The 14,816-nt window shown below is 51.1% G+C and overlaps 4 protein-coding genes across 4 annotated transcripts; all 4 read left to right on the top strand.

Moving 5' to 3' along the window:
- Positions 1–1,014: 1,014 nt before the first annotated feature.
- Positions 1,015–4,287, top strand: N7458_009366 (tyrosine protein kinase SWE1; the record flags this gene model as incomplete). Its single annotated transcript, XM_056912748.1, has 1 exon — positions 1,015–4,287. One exon carries the CDS (start codon positions 1,015–1,017, stop codon positions 4,285–4,287), a length of 3,273 nt encoding a protein of 1,090 aa, XP_056761597.1.
- Positions 4,288–5,845: 1,558 nt separating this feature from the next.
- N7458_009365 (putative mRNA splicing factor RNA helicase (Cdc28)) lies at positions 5,846–9,196 on the top strand (the record flags this gene model as incomplete). Its single annotated transcript, XM_056912747.1, has 1 exon — positions 5,846–9,196. The coding sequence occupies one exon, from the start codon at positions 5,846–5,848 to the stop codon at positions 9,194–9,196; it is 3,351 nt and encodes a 1,116-aa protein (XP_056761596.1).
- A 964-nt stretch (positions 9,197–10,160) lies between these two features.
- On the top strand, positions 10,161–13,517 carry N7458_009364 (WD40 repeat domain-containing protein; the record flags this gene model as incomplete). Its single annotated transcript, XM_056912746.1, has 2 exons — positions 10,161–11,240; positions 11,301–13,517. 2 exons carry the CDS (start codon positions 10,161–10,163, stop codon positions 13,515–13,517), a joined length of 3,297 nt encoding a protein of 1,098 aa, XP_056761595.1.
- Positions 13,518–14,159: 642 nt separating this feature from the next.
- On the top strand, positions 14,160–14,518 carry N7458_009363 (cytochrome b5-like heme/steroid binding domain-containing protein; the record flags this gene model as incomplete). Its single annotated transcript, XM_056912745.1, has 2 exons — positions 14,160–14,336; positions 14,441–14,518. 2 exons carry the CDS (start codon positions 14,160–14,162, stop codon positions 14,516–14,518), a joined length of 255 nt encoding a protein of 84 aa, XP_056761594.1.
- Between the last annotated feature and the right edge of the window lie 298 nt (positions 14,519–14,816).

Here is a 14,816-nt window from a genome sequence, read left to right as displayed (position 1 = left end):
GGCACTGCTTCGGAATCCCTTCCCAACATTCCTAGCGTCGCCGTGCTCGATCCCGTCCTTCTCCGCCCTCTCGACTTCAGGAATCCTTTCTCCTTCCAAAATAACAAAGAAACTCGAACTTGATCGCAAAGCCACATTCCTGGCCCCTCCTGCCCAAAACCTCGCGTGGGCTGATCTCATTTACACGTCCGCGCCTTGGAGGGGGATCTACCCCTTGCACGGCTCTTCCCTTTGATTTCCTGGGAACTCTAGGAAGAAAGCTCCGCTCTCAACCATTGGCCCTGGCCTTGTTCTGCGAATCTTGAAGAGGAACAAAGGACATCGACATCGTCATCAAGTCCATCATCCCATCGTCCTGGAGGCCCGCCAACTGCGCATGTCTGTGTGGCCATCCTGAAACATTCCCGACGCGACGCTTTCGAAACACAAGGCAGAGAGAGAGCGCGAGACATCGGCAGCCAGCACGCCTCGCCCTGTCGCTCAGACACGCACGCGCCTTGTTTGGTAGTTCCCCCGTTACCCGATCGGAGGACCAACACGACGGAATTCCTGTTGCCTCGCGATGAGTGGGTGAACCGTGAACTGCTCTTGTTTTTTTGCTGTTTTCTTACCACTTTTGTGTTGCGGCTGCGCCTTCCCAGCATTCCAGTGCCGCTGGGCCGTCCGCAGCATAAGCATCCTGTTGACTCACTCGGGGGTTTTGAACGCTTACACTATCCCTCTTGGCCGCGTTGTTGTGCCCCTCTCTGCAAGTCGCGTCAGAGGCGCCTTTTCTTGTGGAGGATCTTTTGGGGAGGTAACCATCGCCACTTGACTTTTCGCAATCGACGCAGTATTTGGGAACCGCGGATCGCAGACTTTTTGAAGTGTGTTGGAAAGATCGTAAGATTCGCTATTGGGCTAGAGAAGTGAGAGAGATCAAAACAGAGTGCGAGATCAGAGCGAAGGAGTCTCATTCTGGACTTTTTGCGCGGCACGTTCGAAGTCCAACATTCCCCCCTCCCTCCACGAAAAATGGTTGCGACCTTCTCACCTCATCGGGACTCCGGAGGCACCCTCCATCTCTCCTCTCACTCGCCCCTCCATCACGTCGATGCCAGTTCCGCCATTCGACAGCTTCGGCGCTCGTTGTCGCGCTCGCCTTCCAAGAGCTCCAACTTCTTCCTCAACTCGCGCACTCACTCACCATCCAAGCCCACACCGTTCGTGTCGTCACCGCTGTCGCCCTCGCGGCGGTCCTCTCACAACAGCTTTGTCCTCTTCCCTTCGACTGGCCAGCCATCACCGCTGGCAGTCCCGTATCCTCCCAGCGCAAAGATCACTCGTCCGGTCATGCGGCGACGAACGTCTCCACGCAGTCCGGCCAAATGCGCTCTCGCCGTGTCCGCTGATGGAGGCAACTCAGTTTCATCTCAGCCCATTTCCATCGCGCCAGGTGAGGAGAATGCCTTGACATTGGATGATTTGGCCGATTCAAGTGAGAGCAACTCGTGCGCCAGTCCGTGTCTCAGCACCACACCAACTGGCCCTCTTCCCGAATCAACACTTGCGCCTCGCCCGACTTTGTCGCGCATTGAGAAGCGTCGCAGTGGCACCTTTGGTTCCTTTGCAACGGTAAGTCCGTTGAAGCGTAGTGACGGCATCATGAATCTGGACCAAGCGTCTCGTGGCAGCCCCTCGGCCAAGCGACGCAGTGTTCATGCCTCGAACTTTGCGACGGAGTTTAGCATCTTTGACCATGAAAGTGACACTGCGCCTGCAAGTCCCGCTGGACATGGTGATGAAGCTACCTCTTACTTCCCAACTCCAACTCAACCTCACAATCCGTTCGCAACCATCCCCAAGCGATCTTCCTCACTTCGGCGATCGACTCTTCAGCAACGCCAAGTAGAGCGCCCTCTCTTTGGTCGGTCCAGGGCTCTGGGTGACGGTGAGGCCTCACCTGGTACCCCGCTGGCAGTTCGACCTCGCATGTCCTTTGACAGCGGGCTTTTCCAGTCGGGTCAAGACTCTTCCAACTTCTTTTCTCCTCGCCCTCCTCCTCCTGCCAGTCCTCTCTTCTCACCCAACCCTCCCCCCGTCAACACAGCCATGAACTCCAACCCTTCAAACCTTGGAACTTCCCAACCTCCTCGCCCTTCTGCTCACCCTCTCTCCCGCACCATCACTCAGTCTTCCTCTGGGTCAAGTCTGGGAGACTCCCCCACTCACGAACCCCTGCACAAGCCTGAGCGAGCCCCGCGGCCCATCATGAACTTCTCCAAGTCGCTCCCAGCTGGTGCCACGCGTCCTGCGCCGGTACGCCGGGTGACTCGTGAAGAGTCGACCTCAAATGAGTCCTTCGCGACACCCGAGAACTACAAGCTGGTGAAGCCTCTGCCTGCTGCTTTCATGTCAACTGGGTTGATCTCGAAGAAGAACCGCAACGCTGATGACATGCACGGCGGTGGTTTCAACAAGAACATGCCGGATACCCCGTGCAAGCGTCCTGTTAACCTGTTCACGGCTGGCGTGGATTCTCCTATCCCCGAGGGATTCTTCAAGAAGTCGCAGTTTGGTCGACAGCCTGAGGTGGCGCCTGCATCCCCATTCAACCCACCTGACTCGTCTGCTCGCCCCAAGCCGGGTCCATTTGCTCGTGGCATGGGCATCTTTGGCAACGGTTTCTCGCGTCCCGAAGCATCGCGTCGAGGAAGCGTTGTCAGCATCGATGGTGACGACATGCTACAGGCCCAGTCCCCCTCTTCACGCCATGATAGCCAGCCGATGACCGACTCCGATCTCCCTCCCACTCCCACCAAACAAACCTTCCTCCCCTCTCGCACGTATCCTCCCCCCACCTCTCAGATCGCCTCTCTGGAGCGTCTGTCAGAGACGAGGAACAGCGGCACTTCGACTCCCCTGCGTGACCGATTCTTGCAGGCCTCCACTACCCCTCGCACCCCTCGCGACCAGTACTTCCCTCCCGACCCAAGTGGTCTGTCCATTTCTGTACCAAATGACCAGCAACCTGTCCCGCCCGACTTTGGTAGCAGCCTCAACCTCCCTGCTACTCCCACTGGTCCTCGCGAGTCTTTCCTCTCGAGCAAGCGACCTAGCCTCCAGCTTAGCGGGTATGAGGCTCCGAATGTCGACTCTAGCTTGACCTCTCGCTTCGGAAAGGTTGAGCTCATCGGCACTGGTGAGTTCTCACAGGTCTTCCGAGTTTCTGGGCCACGCAACACATCTTTCAGTTCTGTGTTCTCTCTGCCATCCAATGGGTGCCAATCACCCACGGATGTGGCCCACCAGGTGTGGGCTGTGAAGAAGAGCAAGCAGCCCTACACGGGATTGAAGGATCGTGAGCGTCGCATTCGCGAGGTGGATATCCTGAAGGCGCTGGTCAACTCGGACCACGTCGTTAACTTGATGGATAGCTGGGAGTATCACCGCCACTTGTACATTCAGACTGAGTATTGCGAGGAGGGTAGCCTGGATGTTTTCCTCGCTCAGGCTGGCCTTAAGGCTCGCATTGATGACTTCCGCATCTGGAAGATCCTCCTCGAACTCTCTTTGGGATTGAAGCACATCCATGACAAGGGCTTCATTCATCTTGATCTGAAGCCTGCCAATATTTTAGTCACTTTCGAAGGTGTCCTGAAGATTGGTGACTTTGGTATGGCCACCCGCTGGCCTGCCGAGAATGGCTTCGAGGGCGAGGGTGACCGTGAATACATTGGACCCGAGATCCTGATGGGCCGGTTCGACAAGCCTGCCGACATCTTCTCCCTCGGTCTGATTATGTTTGAGATTGCCGGTAATGTGGAGCTCCCCGACAATGGAGTGTCTTGGCAGAAGCTTCGCAACGGCGACATGAGCGATGTGCCCAGCCTTACCTGGAGCTCGGAAACTAGTATATTCCGCGATGCTTCGGGCAATCCTATCTCTGAAGAGCAGTCCTTTGACGAGCTTTGTGCATCTGAGCTCGGTGGCCACGACTTTGGTGACGATTTCCTGGGTGTGCGCAAGGTCAACCCGCGCAAGTCATGCCGAGCTGCTCGCAGCGGCGAGCTCGTCCACCCTCCCAACTTTATGATCGATGCTCGCCATGATCAAGCCTTGGACAAGATTGTTCGCTGGATGATCTCTCCCGATCCACTTGATCGGCCCACTGCCGATCAGATTCTGGAAAACTACGGTGTACAGTTCGTGAACCGCCGCCGGCGCGCCGGCGCTACCGTCTTCGAGGGTAACTGGGGCCCCGCTGACGAGATCTTGGCCGAAGATGCCGAGATGATCGATGTGTAATCTATCTCCCCTTTTCTCAAACTTCTTGTGCATATGGAGGGCGTTCCGTGATGTCGATTTCTTTTCTTCTTTCCCTTTGTCATCTGTCGTTCTCGCGTCGATACAACTCGGCGTTTTGCTCTTTTTTCATCTGGTTCCTGCCTATCTTCCAGGCCACGTTAATTGATCGTGACGATTTTCTTTTTTCACCCAACTCTCGGCTTCTCGGGTCGAAGCCATTTCATCTCAACCGGTCCTTCGTTTGTGATCCCATCTTGATCCTCGGATTTTAGGTTTCATCACATCTTTCAATCCAGTTGATTGGACCTATGTCCATCGTTTGTCCTGACCCGGAGGAGTTTTGCAAAGGTCGCAATACCCGGCGTTTCAGCGCGGCGTTTCTCCGTCTGGTCTTTTCTTTTTTTTTATCATTTCCTTTGTACCATCGCCCAGCATTCCCGGGTGTCACAAATGTACCAATATTTCCCCATGCATGATGGCCTCCTGAATTCTCGAGATGCCAGGGCTGCTCTCGCCTGATCAGGTTGACCTTGCAACTTTTACGTTTCGGTTGGTGTAAATCGGCATCGCGCTTCCTGGGCTTGTCCTCGACTAGATTGGTTTGTGGAAGCTGGCTTGCATTGCGGGGACTCCTCATTGACCGGTTGGCTCAGTTTGACTCGGTCTTTTTCCCTGGAAATCCTTATCCACGACTCGTTGGCCGGTTGGCTAGACCTGCCTCATTCTGCGATCTGTGCCGGTGACTACCTGGCATATTAGCGGACCTGGACTTCCCCCCCCTTTGTTTTCTTTTCTCCTGTACTCTCTACCATCATCTGTTTGAGTAACGACGAATGATTGCGACCATGCTGTGTTAGATTAGCGAGATCTGCTTAGTTTTTGCTTTTTTTGGTGTGTGGCCAGATTGATTCCACGTTCATGGACGGCTGGAATCCGAATGATATCCCAATGAAATGTTTGATTATTTGTTACTTCTTGTGCTTCTTGTAATACGCATTTGTAGACCCACTTGACATGATATTGGAAGCCAGAAGTTTCTAGACGTGGTATCTTGTCAATCTGAGCGTGATGGGTTGCGTTGACCTAGGATGGTCAATTAGTACCAGATCCAGGGATATATATTTGATCCTAGGTAGTGTTTGGGACACCTACCGATTACAATCTCAACTAGACAGTTAAATCATTGTTCGCTTTTGTAATTATCAGCTCCAGTAAAAGAATATCCAATGTCATTTCTAAAATGAGTGTTTTTAGTGTACTGTATCTACAATTTGGTGGATGGACTGATATACTTCGGAAGACAAGATGTTCCCGCCGTTGCGGTTTTGGGATCGCCACTCGTCTTGGCACGACCTCCGAGCTCTGCTCTCCGCATCCGTGACACCTTCAAATTTATTTCCCAGCCGACTTCTCCCTCACTAGCTTCCAGCAGACTACTCCAACTCATAACCTTTCCCTGTGCATCATGCGACCTATCTCTTGAGAACTTCCGAGAATTATCACACCCCGCGGAGCTACTTAAAGACCACCCTGATCCTCCCCAACCTCCGCGCCGACCATGGACAACAAGACTTTCGTGTCCGACTCCCTCATCCGCCTAACCGGCGCCTCAGATCCAATTGCCGTCGACTTTGTCCTTGCTGAAGCCTCATCTGCCAAATCTGCATCCTCCCTCCAAGACAAACTGGTCTCTTTCCTCGATGGCAGCCCCGACGAGATTGGCGCATTTTGCGGACAGCTTTTCTCCCGCGTAGGGAAGAGCAGTCAACCCAGTGCATCGTCTTCGAAATCTACGGCGAACAAGGAATCCTCAAAGAAAAAATACCGTCTTGTGGATATGGGTGAGGATCTTCCCGAACCTGCGTCATCACTAGGTCCCGTCAACGTCGAGGCAGAGCGTGACACACGGCGGCGACGTGATAGAGAGAGGGAGAGTGATCGAGATCGAGAACGAAGTCGTCGCGACAAGGATGATAGCCGGAAACGAGATCGCAGCCGGGACGCAGAGAGTCGAGACCGACCGCGCACGAAGAAGTTGCGACAGAGGGATGCAGACGATTTCGATGACCGGTGGGGTGATGAAGAAATCGCCGAAGATGAACGGTACGCCGACGAAGACGAATTCGCCGAATCACCGCCAAAGCGCACACGACTTGAAGATGGCTCGGCATCGCCGCGCGCCTCGTCGCCAGTCGAAGATATCGACCCCCAGACGAAACAGGAGATTGAGCGACAAAAGGATCTACGCGAGAGAGACGAGTTTGCGAAGCGTTTGGCCAATAAGGATAGCTCGAAATCCAAGAAGATTGTGGAAGACCGGACGCGGGATGGTGAAGCTGCACGGAGACGTGCGCTGGCCGATGATGCTGCCGCACGGGCGTCTGTGATGCCTGATCTGCGTGAGCGCTCGCGTCAGGAATATTTGAAGAAGCGCGAGGCGGAGAGACTTGCTCTGCTGCGGCGCCAGGTTGCAGAGGAGGCTACGGAGCTGCGCGAGAACCCGAACCTCACGCGTCGGGAGAAGGAAGAATTTGCGCGGAATCGGGAAGTTCTACGGATTGCGGAGGAGCGACTTCGGATTGATGATCATCTCGATGGTTACATGATGCCTGAGGATTATATTACGGAAAAGGGCAAGATTGACCGCAAGAAGAAGGAGGATGCATTGTATAAGCGATACGTGGACCGTGACGAGACAGGTCAGGAGAAGTTCGTTACCGAACACGAGGAATGGGAGCTGGAGCAGGCTGCCAAAGCCAAAGCGCAGATCAAGAAGGCTGAGTTTGTGGATGAGGGCGACTACGAGTATGTCTTCGATGATACGCAGCAGATCAACTTTGTGATGGAGTCCAAGATCGAGGGCACGCAAAAGCCGATGACGCAGGAGCAATTGCGGTTTAAGCAGCAAGTCGATGCTGCGGAGAAAAAGGCCGCGACTATGGAGGAGACGCGGAAGAGTCTGCCCATTTATCAATTCCGCGACCAGATCATTCAGGCTGTGCATGACCACCAGGTTCTTATCATTGTTGGTGAGACGGGTTCTGGTAAAACCACCCAGATCCCGCAGTATCTTCATGAGGCTGGTTTCACGAAGGACGGGTTGAAAATTGGCTGCACACAGCCGCGTCGAGTGGCTGCTATGAGTGTTGCTGCGCGTGTGGCCGATGAAATGGGTACCAAGATCGGCAATGAAGTTGGTTATGCTATTCGTTTCGAGGATAACACCAGCGACAAGACTATCCTGAAGTATATGACTGATGGCATGCTTCTGCGAGAGTTACTTACGGAGCCAGACCTGGGTCAATACGCGGCGTTGATGATTGATGAGGCCCACGAGCGAACGGTGCCAACTGATATTGCTTGTGGTCTTCTGAAAGATATCGCCAAGGCGCGACCCGATCTGAAGCTCCTCATTTCCTCAGCCACTATGGATGCGCAGAAATTCCAAAAGTACTTCGATGATGCGCCCATTTTCAATATTCCCGGTCGTCGGTACCCAGTCGATGTGCACTATACTTCTCAGCCTGAAGCCAATTATCTCGCGGCTGCCATCACCACGGTCTTCCAGATTCATGTCACTCAGGGTCCTGGTGATATTCTGGTCTTCTTGACAGGTCAAGAAGAAATTGAAGCCGCGGAGCAAAGTTTACAGGAGACGGCACGGAAACTTGGTAGCAAAATACCGGAGATGATCATTTGTCCTATTTACGCCAATCTGCCATCTGAACTACAGACAAAGATATTCGAACCGACACCACCCAAGGCGCGCAAAGTTGTCCTGGCTACAAATATTGCCGAAACCAGTTTGACGATTGACGGTATCGTCTATGTGATCGATCCTGGGTTTGTGAAGGAGAATGTGTTCAACCCCCGGACAGGCATGGAAAGTCTCGTCGTGACTCCCTGCTCGCGGGCCTCTGCCAATCAGCGAGCTGGTCGTGCCGGACGTGTTGGACCTGGAAAATGTTTCCGATTGTATACCAAGTGGGCATACTACAATGAATTGGAAGAGAACACCACGCCCGAGATCCAGCGTACGAATCTCAACAGTGTGATTCTTATGCTAAAGTCGCTTGGCATTGATCAGCTACTCGATTTCGATTTCATGGATCCACCACCAGCTGAGACTATTATTCGCGCGCTGGAACAACTCTACGCACTCGGCGCATTGAATGATCGAGGCGACCTCACAAAGGTCGGCCGACAGATGGCCGAATTCCCAACCGACCCAATGCTCGCCAAGGCCATCCTCGCAGCAGGCCAGTACGGCTGCGTGGAAGAGGTCCTCTCAATCGTCTCAATGCTCGGCGAAGCCAGCGCGCTCTTCTTCCGTCCCAAAGACAAAAAGATCCACGCTGACAGCGCCCGCAACCGCTTCACCATCAAAGAAGGCGGTGACCACCTCACCCTCCTCAACATCTGGAACCAATGGGCCGACTCTGACTTCAGCGTCGTCTGGTCCAAAGAAAACTTCCTCCAACAACGCAGTCTCACCCGCGCGCGCGACGTCCGCGATCAACTCGCCAAACTGTGCGACCGCGTCGAAGTCACCGTCAGCACCTGCGGCTCCAACAACATCGTCCCCATCCAAAAGGCCATTACGTCCGGCTTCTTCCCGAACGCAGCACGCCTGCAACGCGGTGGCGATAGTTACCGCACGATTAAGAACGGCCAGTCTGTGTATTTGCACCCGTCGAGCACGTTGTTTGAGGTTAACCCGCGGTGGGTGATTTACTTTGAGCTTGTGTTGACGAGTAAGGAGTATATGCGGAGTAATATGCCTTTGCAGGCGGAGTGGTTGGTGGAGGTTGCGCCGCATTATTATAAAAAGAAAGATTTGGAGTCTTTGGGGTTGGATAGGAAGGTTCCTAAGGGGGCTGGGGTGGCTGGGGAGAAGAGTCGGACTTGATTTGGGGTTGGATTAGATGAGATATGTTGGGATAGGTGTTTGTTTTTGTTGTGTATAGTACAGTTTCAAGTGGATAATACCTATGATTGACATTTGATGCCTCAATAAGTGAGTAATAGATTCCGGAACTGCATGATTTCAAACCAAAATCCTAGGTGTTAGGGCTAGCCAAAGAAATGAAGCAATCACCATGCAGCTCTTAGCGCCGTCAGGTCACCTGATAGCGAGGCTGAATAGTTGCCCCTCCTTGATGTAAAGACCATCGTGAATAGTAACAATTCCTTCATTCTCAAAGCTTGGAGCATGATTCATGGGCTGAGATCGCTGCCTTGATCATGACTTCGAATGTAACCTCATTTGGCGATTTTAACGAGGGAATTCAGGTTAAAACCAATTATGGAACTATCAATGCCGCACTAGCACCAGGTACTTTGAAAATCGTTCAGCCTCTTTATATACTTTATGATCAGGTCGCTGACCGGAGGCCGTGTCTGATCCTGAAGATACCACGAAAAATGAGTGTCTTTCAGCCCTTCTATCCACCCATCCTGGTGTATCCGATCCTCAGGACCACATGAGGGACATCGAACAGGGGAAAGGGGGTCTCCTCAGAGACTCATACGAATGGATAATCCATCATCCAAGCTCTCGACAATTCCAGACCGATGATCAGAAGCGACTTCTGTGGATTAGGGGTGAGCCTGGACATGGAAAGACCATGCTGCTGATAGGCATTATCAAAGAATTAGAGCACTCATCACCTGAGGCTGGACTTGCCTACTTCTTCTGTCAAGGCCCAAATGCACACATGAATAGTGCCACAGCTGTCCTCAGAGGTCTCATCTAACGTCTCATTATATCGCGGCCTTCACTGATAACCCATCTGCGAGAGAGATATGATCGTCATAATGGCTTGTTTCAAGATAGAAGCTCTTTTTTCGCCTTGTCAGATGTAGCTGGCCGAATGTTGCGAGATCCCGAACTAGGGCGCGCATTCATTGTGATCGATGCTCTTGATGAGTGTGAAACAAGTCAAGATCATCTCCTCAACTTCATCGCCGAGAACATCTCAGTGTCAGCTTCTGTCAAGTGGATTGTTTCGAGTCGCAACGTGTCGAACATCATTGATCAGCTCAGCCAGACTAGCCCTGAGATTCAAATACACTTGGATTTGGCTGAAAATCCAGACGAGGTCGTTCAGGCAGTCAATGCTTATATTGATGACAGGATTGCAAAACTCTCAGTCTTGAGGGCTAGCCACGAGCTGAAAAACCAAGTCCGGGATGTCATGCGTGACAAAGCAGCGAATACATTCCTATGGGTAGCCATCGTTGCCAAGGAGCTCGAGAAAGTGAAGAAGTGGAATGTTCTCAATGTTCTAGACAGCGTTCCATCTGGATTGGAAGGTCTGTACGACAGAATGATGAAACATATTGAAAATCTGGAAATGGACGACCCAGAGCTCTGTTACCGTGTTCTTGCAACAGCTACTCTAGCGTACCGTCCGCTTCGCTTGGCAGAGATGGGAGTCTTAGCTGGACTGCCTGATGAGATCTCCAGTGACCCAGATAACATCAAGGAGATTGTGAACATGTGTGGATCGTTTTTCAGGATTCAGAATGACTCTGTTCAACTCATCCACCAATCTGCAAAGGAATACTTGCACAAACATTCAAAAGGCATTCTTTTTGCTTCTGCCAATGGAGTCACACACCTCGACCTGTTCACAAGATCCATCCACATTCTGTCAGAGAAGCTGAAGAGGAACATGTATCAGCTTGAAATTCCTGGGACACTAATAGAAGAAATCAGAACGCCGCAGCCTGATCCGCTAAGGGAAGTACGGTACTCTTGCGTCTACTGGGTCAATCATCTCTGGGACTGGAACGAGACCGGCATGAGCCTTGAAGATATCCTGCAAGACGATAGTCAAGTTCATAAATTCCTCAAAAATCACATCCTCCATTGGCTCGAAGCTTCATCTCTGGTAGGAGTCATTGCAGACGTGATACATGGGGTTATAAAGCTTCAAACGCTCATCAAGGTTAGTGGAGTGCGATTGTTAACAACAACCGAACAAGAAGGCTTGTCTAACAAAGTATAGAATGCCACTCGCAACTCTACTTTGAAGGAGTTGATAGAAGATATCTATCGCTTTGTTCTCAAGAATGGCACCATGATCCAGATGGCCCCGCTCCAAGCATATGTATCTGCTCTATTGTTCACCCCGAGTGAATCGTTGACTCGAAGAATGTTCGCAAATGAGCCCAGATGGATACCGAAGAAACCAATAGTTGACCAAAAATGGGGATCGGCCATTCATAGCATTGATGTTGGCCGTGTGGTTCATTGGCTTACATTCTCTCATGACTCGAAATTATTGGCCTCGCAATCATTTTCTGGTATTCAAATATGGGATGTTTCAACAGGGCTGATCAGAGCCGAACTCGAGTCCGGCATGACGGAACTTGGATGGAACTATCCGACTTGCGCGATAATATTCTCGTATGACTCAAGCCTGCTTGCATCGGCATCCGTCAGTGGGCATATTGTCATCTGGGACGTCGCAACAGGCGCTCGAAAACATACTATCCAGACCACCGAGACAATCGAGACTATTGCGAGCTTCGAGGCCATCATGGCCACCGACCAAGTGAATAAATTGACATTCTCACGCGACTCTAATCTTTTGGGTGTTTGCTATAATCGATATAGCAAAATTTGGGAAACAAAGACATGGTCGCTGAGAAAAACGATACCTCACAAGATGCACGGTGGATTTGGATTGGGGAGACTCTCGCCAGCATGCTTTTCTCCTGATATGGAGCTATTCATTCCTCTACCATCGGGCGGGAAAATCGAGCTCTGGGATACCGCTACATGCTCACCTCGCCGAACGTTCCAGCTTGAAGAACCAGTGTCAATGATAGTCTTCTCACATGATGCAAAGCTCTTATCAGCAGGATCTGAGAGTGGGACTATTTATATCTGGAATGTCACTTCATCGTCACTGGAAAGAACGATTCGAGATCATGTGAGCGAGATAGTGTTTCTTCAATTTTCTCAAGACTCCCAAACATTTATCTCGGCATCGAAAGATGGGCTCATGAAAGTCTGGAATGCTATCAATTGGTCTGTCATACCAGCTATTGATGGTCAAACATCACGAAGGTTCAACCCAGGATTGACTTTGATGTCTGTTTCAAATGACTCCAAGCTACTTGCATTGGGGTCCAATATAACTGTTCAATCCATTCAAATTTGGGACATGGAAAGATTTTCTCAGGAGCACAGAGCCAGTGAGCCGAGTCAAAAAGCCTTTGGACCTATTTTCTCCGAGGACCTGAAGCGTTCATCATCGGTATCAGCATCGGGAGATCTTACCATCACCGTCGGGAGTACTTCTAGTGGGGCGGTTGAAAAGCAACTCAAACTGGGTGACCACACAAATCGCCTTGTTGGATGGTCTCATGACATGAGGTTCTTTGCATGGACGGCGGATGACGGTACTACCAACATAGGGGAACTGTCTTCAGGAGAAATCAAGCAAATACTCAGACACCCAGGTCCAAGAACGGAGTGGGTCACATTCTCCTTTGATGGCAACTATCTGGCATTAGTCGGCGATGATAAAAGGGGCCCTGTTACCATCTGGAGCATGGCGACAGGCCAATTGTTACTGTCAACTGCCAATGAGATTCAACTCGAAAACGGCCTGGCCTTTTCGCACGACTCGAGGTTTTTTGCAGTAGCTTGTGCGTTCGACATCAAGATTTGGGATATAGAAAAGGCGCCCCGAACCCAACCAGTCAAGCAAGCTGGGACAGACCGTCACCGAACAATTTTCTGTCTCGCATTCTCACACGATTCGGGACTCCTCGCCGAGGCACAATATTATGCACATAAATTAAGTCCCAGTATTGATATCTGGAGCACATCTACAATGACGCTTATAAAGACGATCACGATGGAGAGCTTCATTCTAAGCCTGTCATTCAACTCTGATGACACATTCCTAATTACTGGCGATTCCTGTGTTGCTATCCGCAGCAGTCCATCTGATCCTATCTCTACTGGAGAGGATCTCGTCAAGAAGGCGAAGTACTTGGGATATTATTTCCGCGGTTCATGGATTGAGCTTCATGGCAAGAAGATGGTTTACATTCCAGGTGACTATCAAAGGATAGGTCTTCGAGCGAGTCATTTCAATGCTGAATCTCAAAACACGCACTTTCAACCGGTCACAAGAATGGCTTCCCGGAGTCTTTCTGGGAGATCTTGGTTGATGGAACTAGTTGAGACGGAGGCAAGCTACGTATGATTATGATTCGTGACTTGAAGGATCCAAGTGACTAGGATTTAGATAGCCACCATTCTTGTTTGGTGGTAACTAAGATCCAATGAAAAGATATAGATCATTTTGTCTTTAAAAGATACTGTTATAGACCTGAGAAGGTCATGAAGCTAGGTGGTGGAAATCCCAGGACTAGATGGCCACCGCTGTCAGTTTGCTACCGGAAAAGGAGAGATCTATAGCCGATCGGAGAAGCTCAATAGCCGAACACCTCTACAGCTACCATTTAATTCTAAGGGATCTGTGCAAGTATAGAGCTATAGACCCATCTGCAATATAGGAAACACCCCTCGTACTATCATAACATGCATAAGAATAATTACACCAATCTCGGAATAAAACCACCAACAAATTAAATAATTCCGGACCCCCATCCACACCAATCAGCAGCGACGCATTCGCAATTGGGCCGACCGCGGCACACCCCGATTTACCTCGGCCCCGCTGATTACTGTCTCTTGACTCTCCCCCCAGACTTTCGAACTCCGCCGAGTTTCACTCTCCGCAGGCCTTTAAACGTCACTTTCCACCTTTCCTCTTCTTGAATCTCCACAACTACCTATCACCACCACCACCCACAAAAGAAAATACACCACACCATCGCCCACCATGTCCAAGACTTTCACCCCCGCCGAGGTCGCCGCCCACAACAGCGCCGACAAGGGCATGTACATTATCGTCGACTCGTCCGTCTACGACGTCACCAAGTTCGTGGATGAGCACCCCGGCGGCGCGAAGATCCTGAAGCGCGTTGCTGGTAAGGATGCCTCTAAGCAGTTCTGGAAGGTATGTGCCCGACAACAAAGATATTCGCGCTTCTATCTACTCCGTCGTCTTGTTATATACGCGGTATCCGGTGGCTTGTGCTAATATCCGGCGACTATGTCTAGTACCACAACGAGTCCGTTCTGAAGAAGTACTCGCCCAAGCTGAAGATCGGCGATGTCAAGGATGCTGCGAAGCTGTGAGGGCCGTGTAACGTCGAACTATACGCATACATAAGAGCGAGCCATAAATGGGGGGTTGCGAAACGCCAGGCTACTGCGGTACACGTGCCTTTGGAAAATGTTTGCCGGAGGAACTATCTACGCATTCGTTTCAGCTCATATTGTTGAGTGAGCGAATCCTTGCCTGTGAATGAAGATAAGTTGGTTGGGTGGTTGTTAGATATGGATTATTAGAATTGGAGTATTGAGAAAGATGTGTTTTATACCCGCTTTATACTACATTTCTATTTTGTGCATATATCCATCCGCGTCCGTCGCA

This window comes from Penicillium daleae (genome assembly GCF_028827525.1).
Source record: "Penicillium daleae strain IBT 16125 chromosome Unknown utg000008l_segment0_segment0, whole genome shotgun sequence".
NCBI classification, from domain to species: domain Eukaryota; kingdom Fungi; phylum Ascomycota; class Eurotiomycetes; order Eurotiales; family Aspergillaceae; genus Penicillium; species Penicillium daleae.
This window is presented reverse-complemented; position numbering and strand designations above follow the sequence as displayed.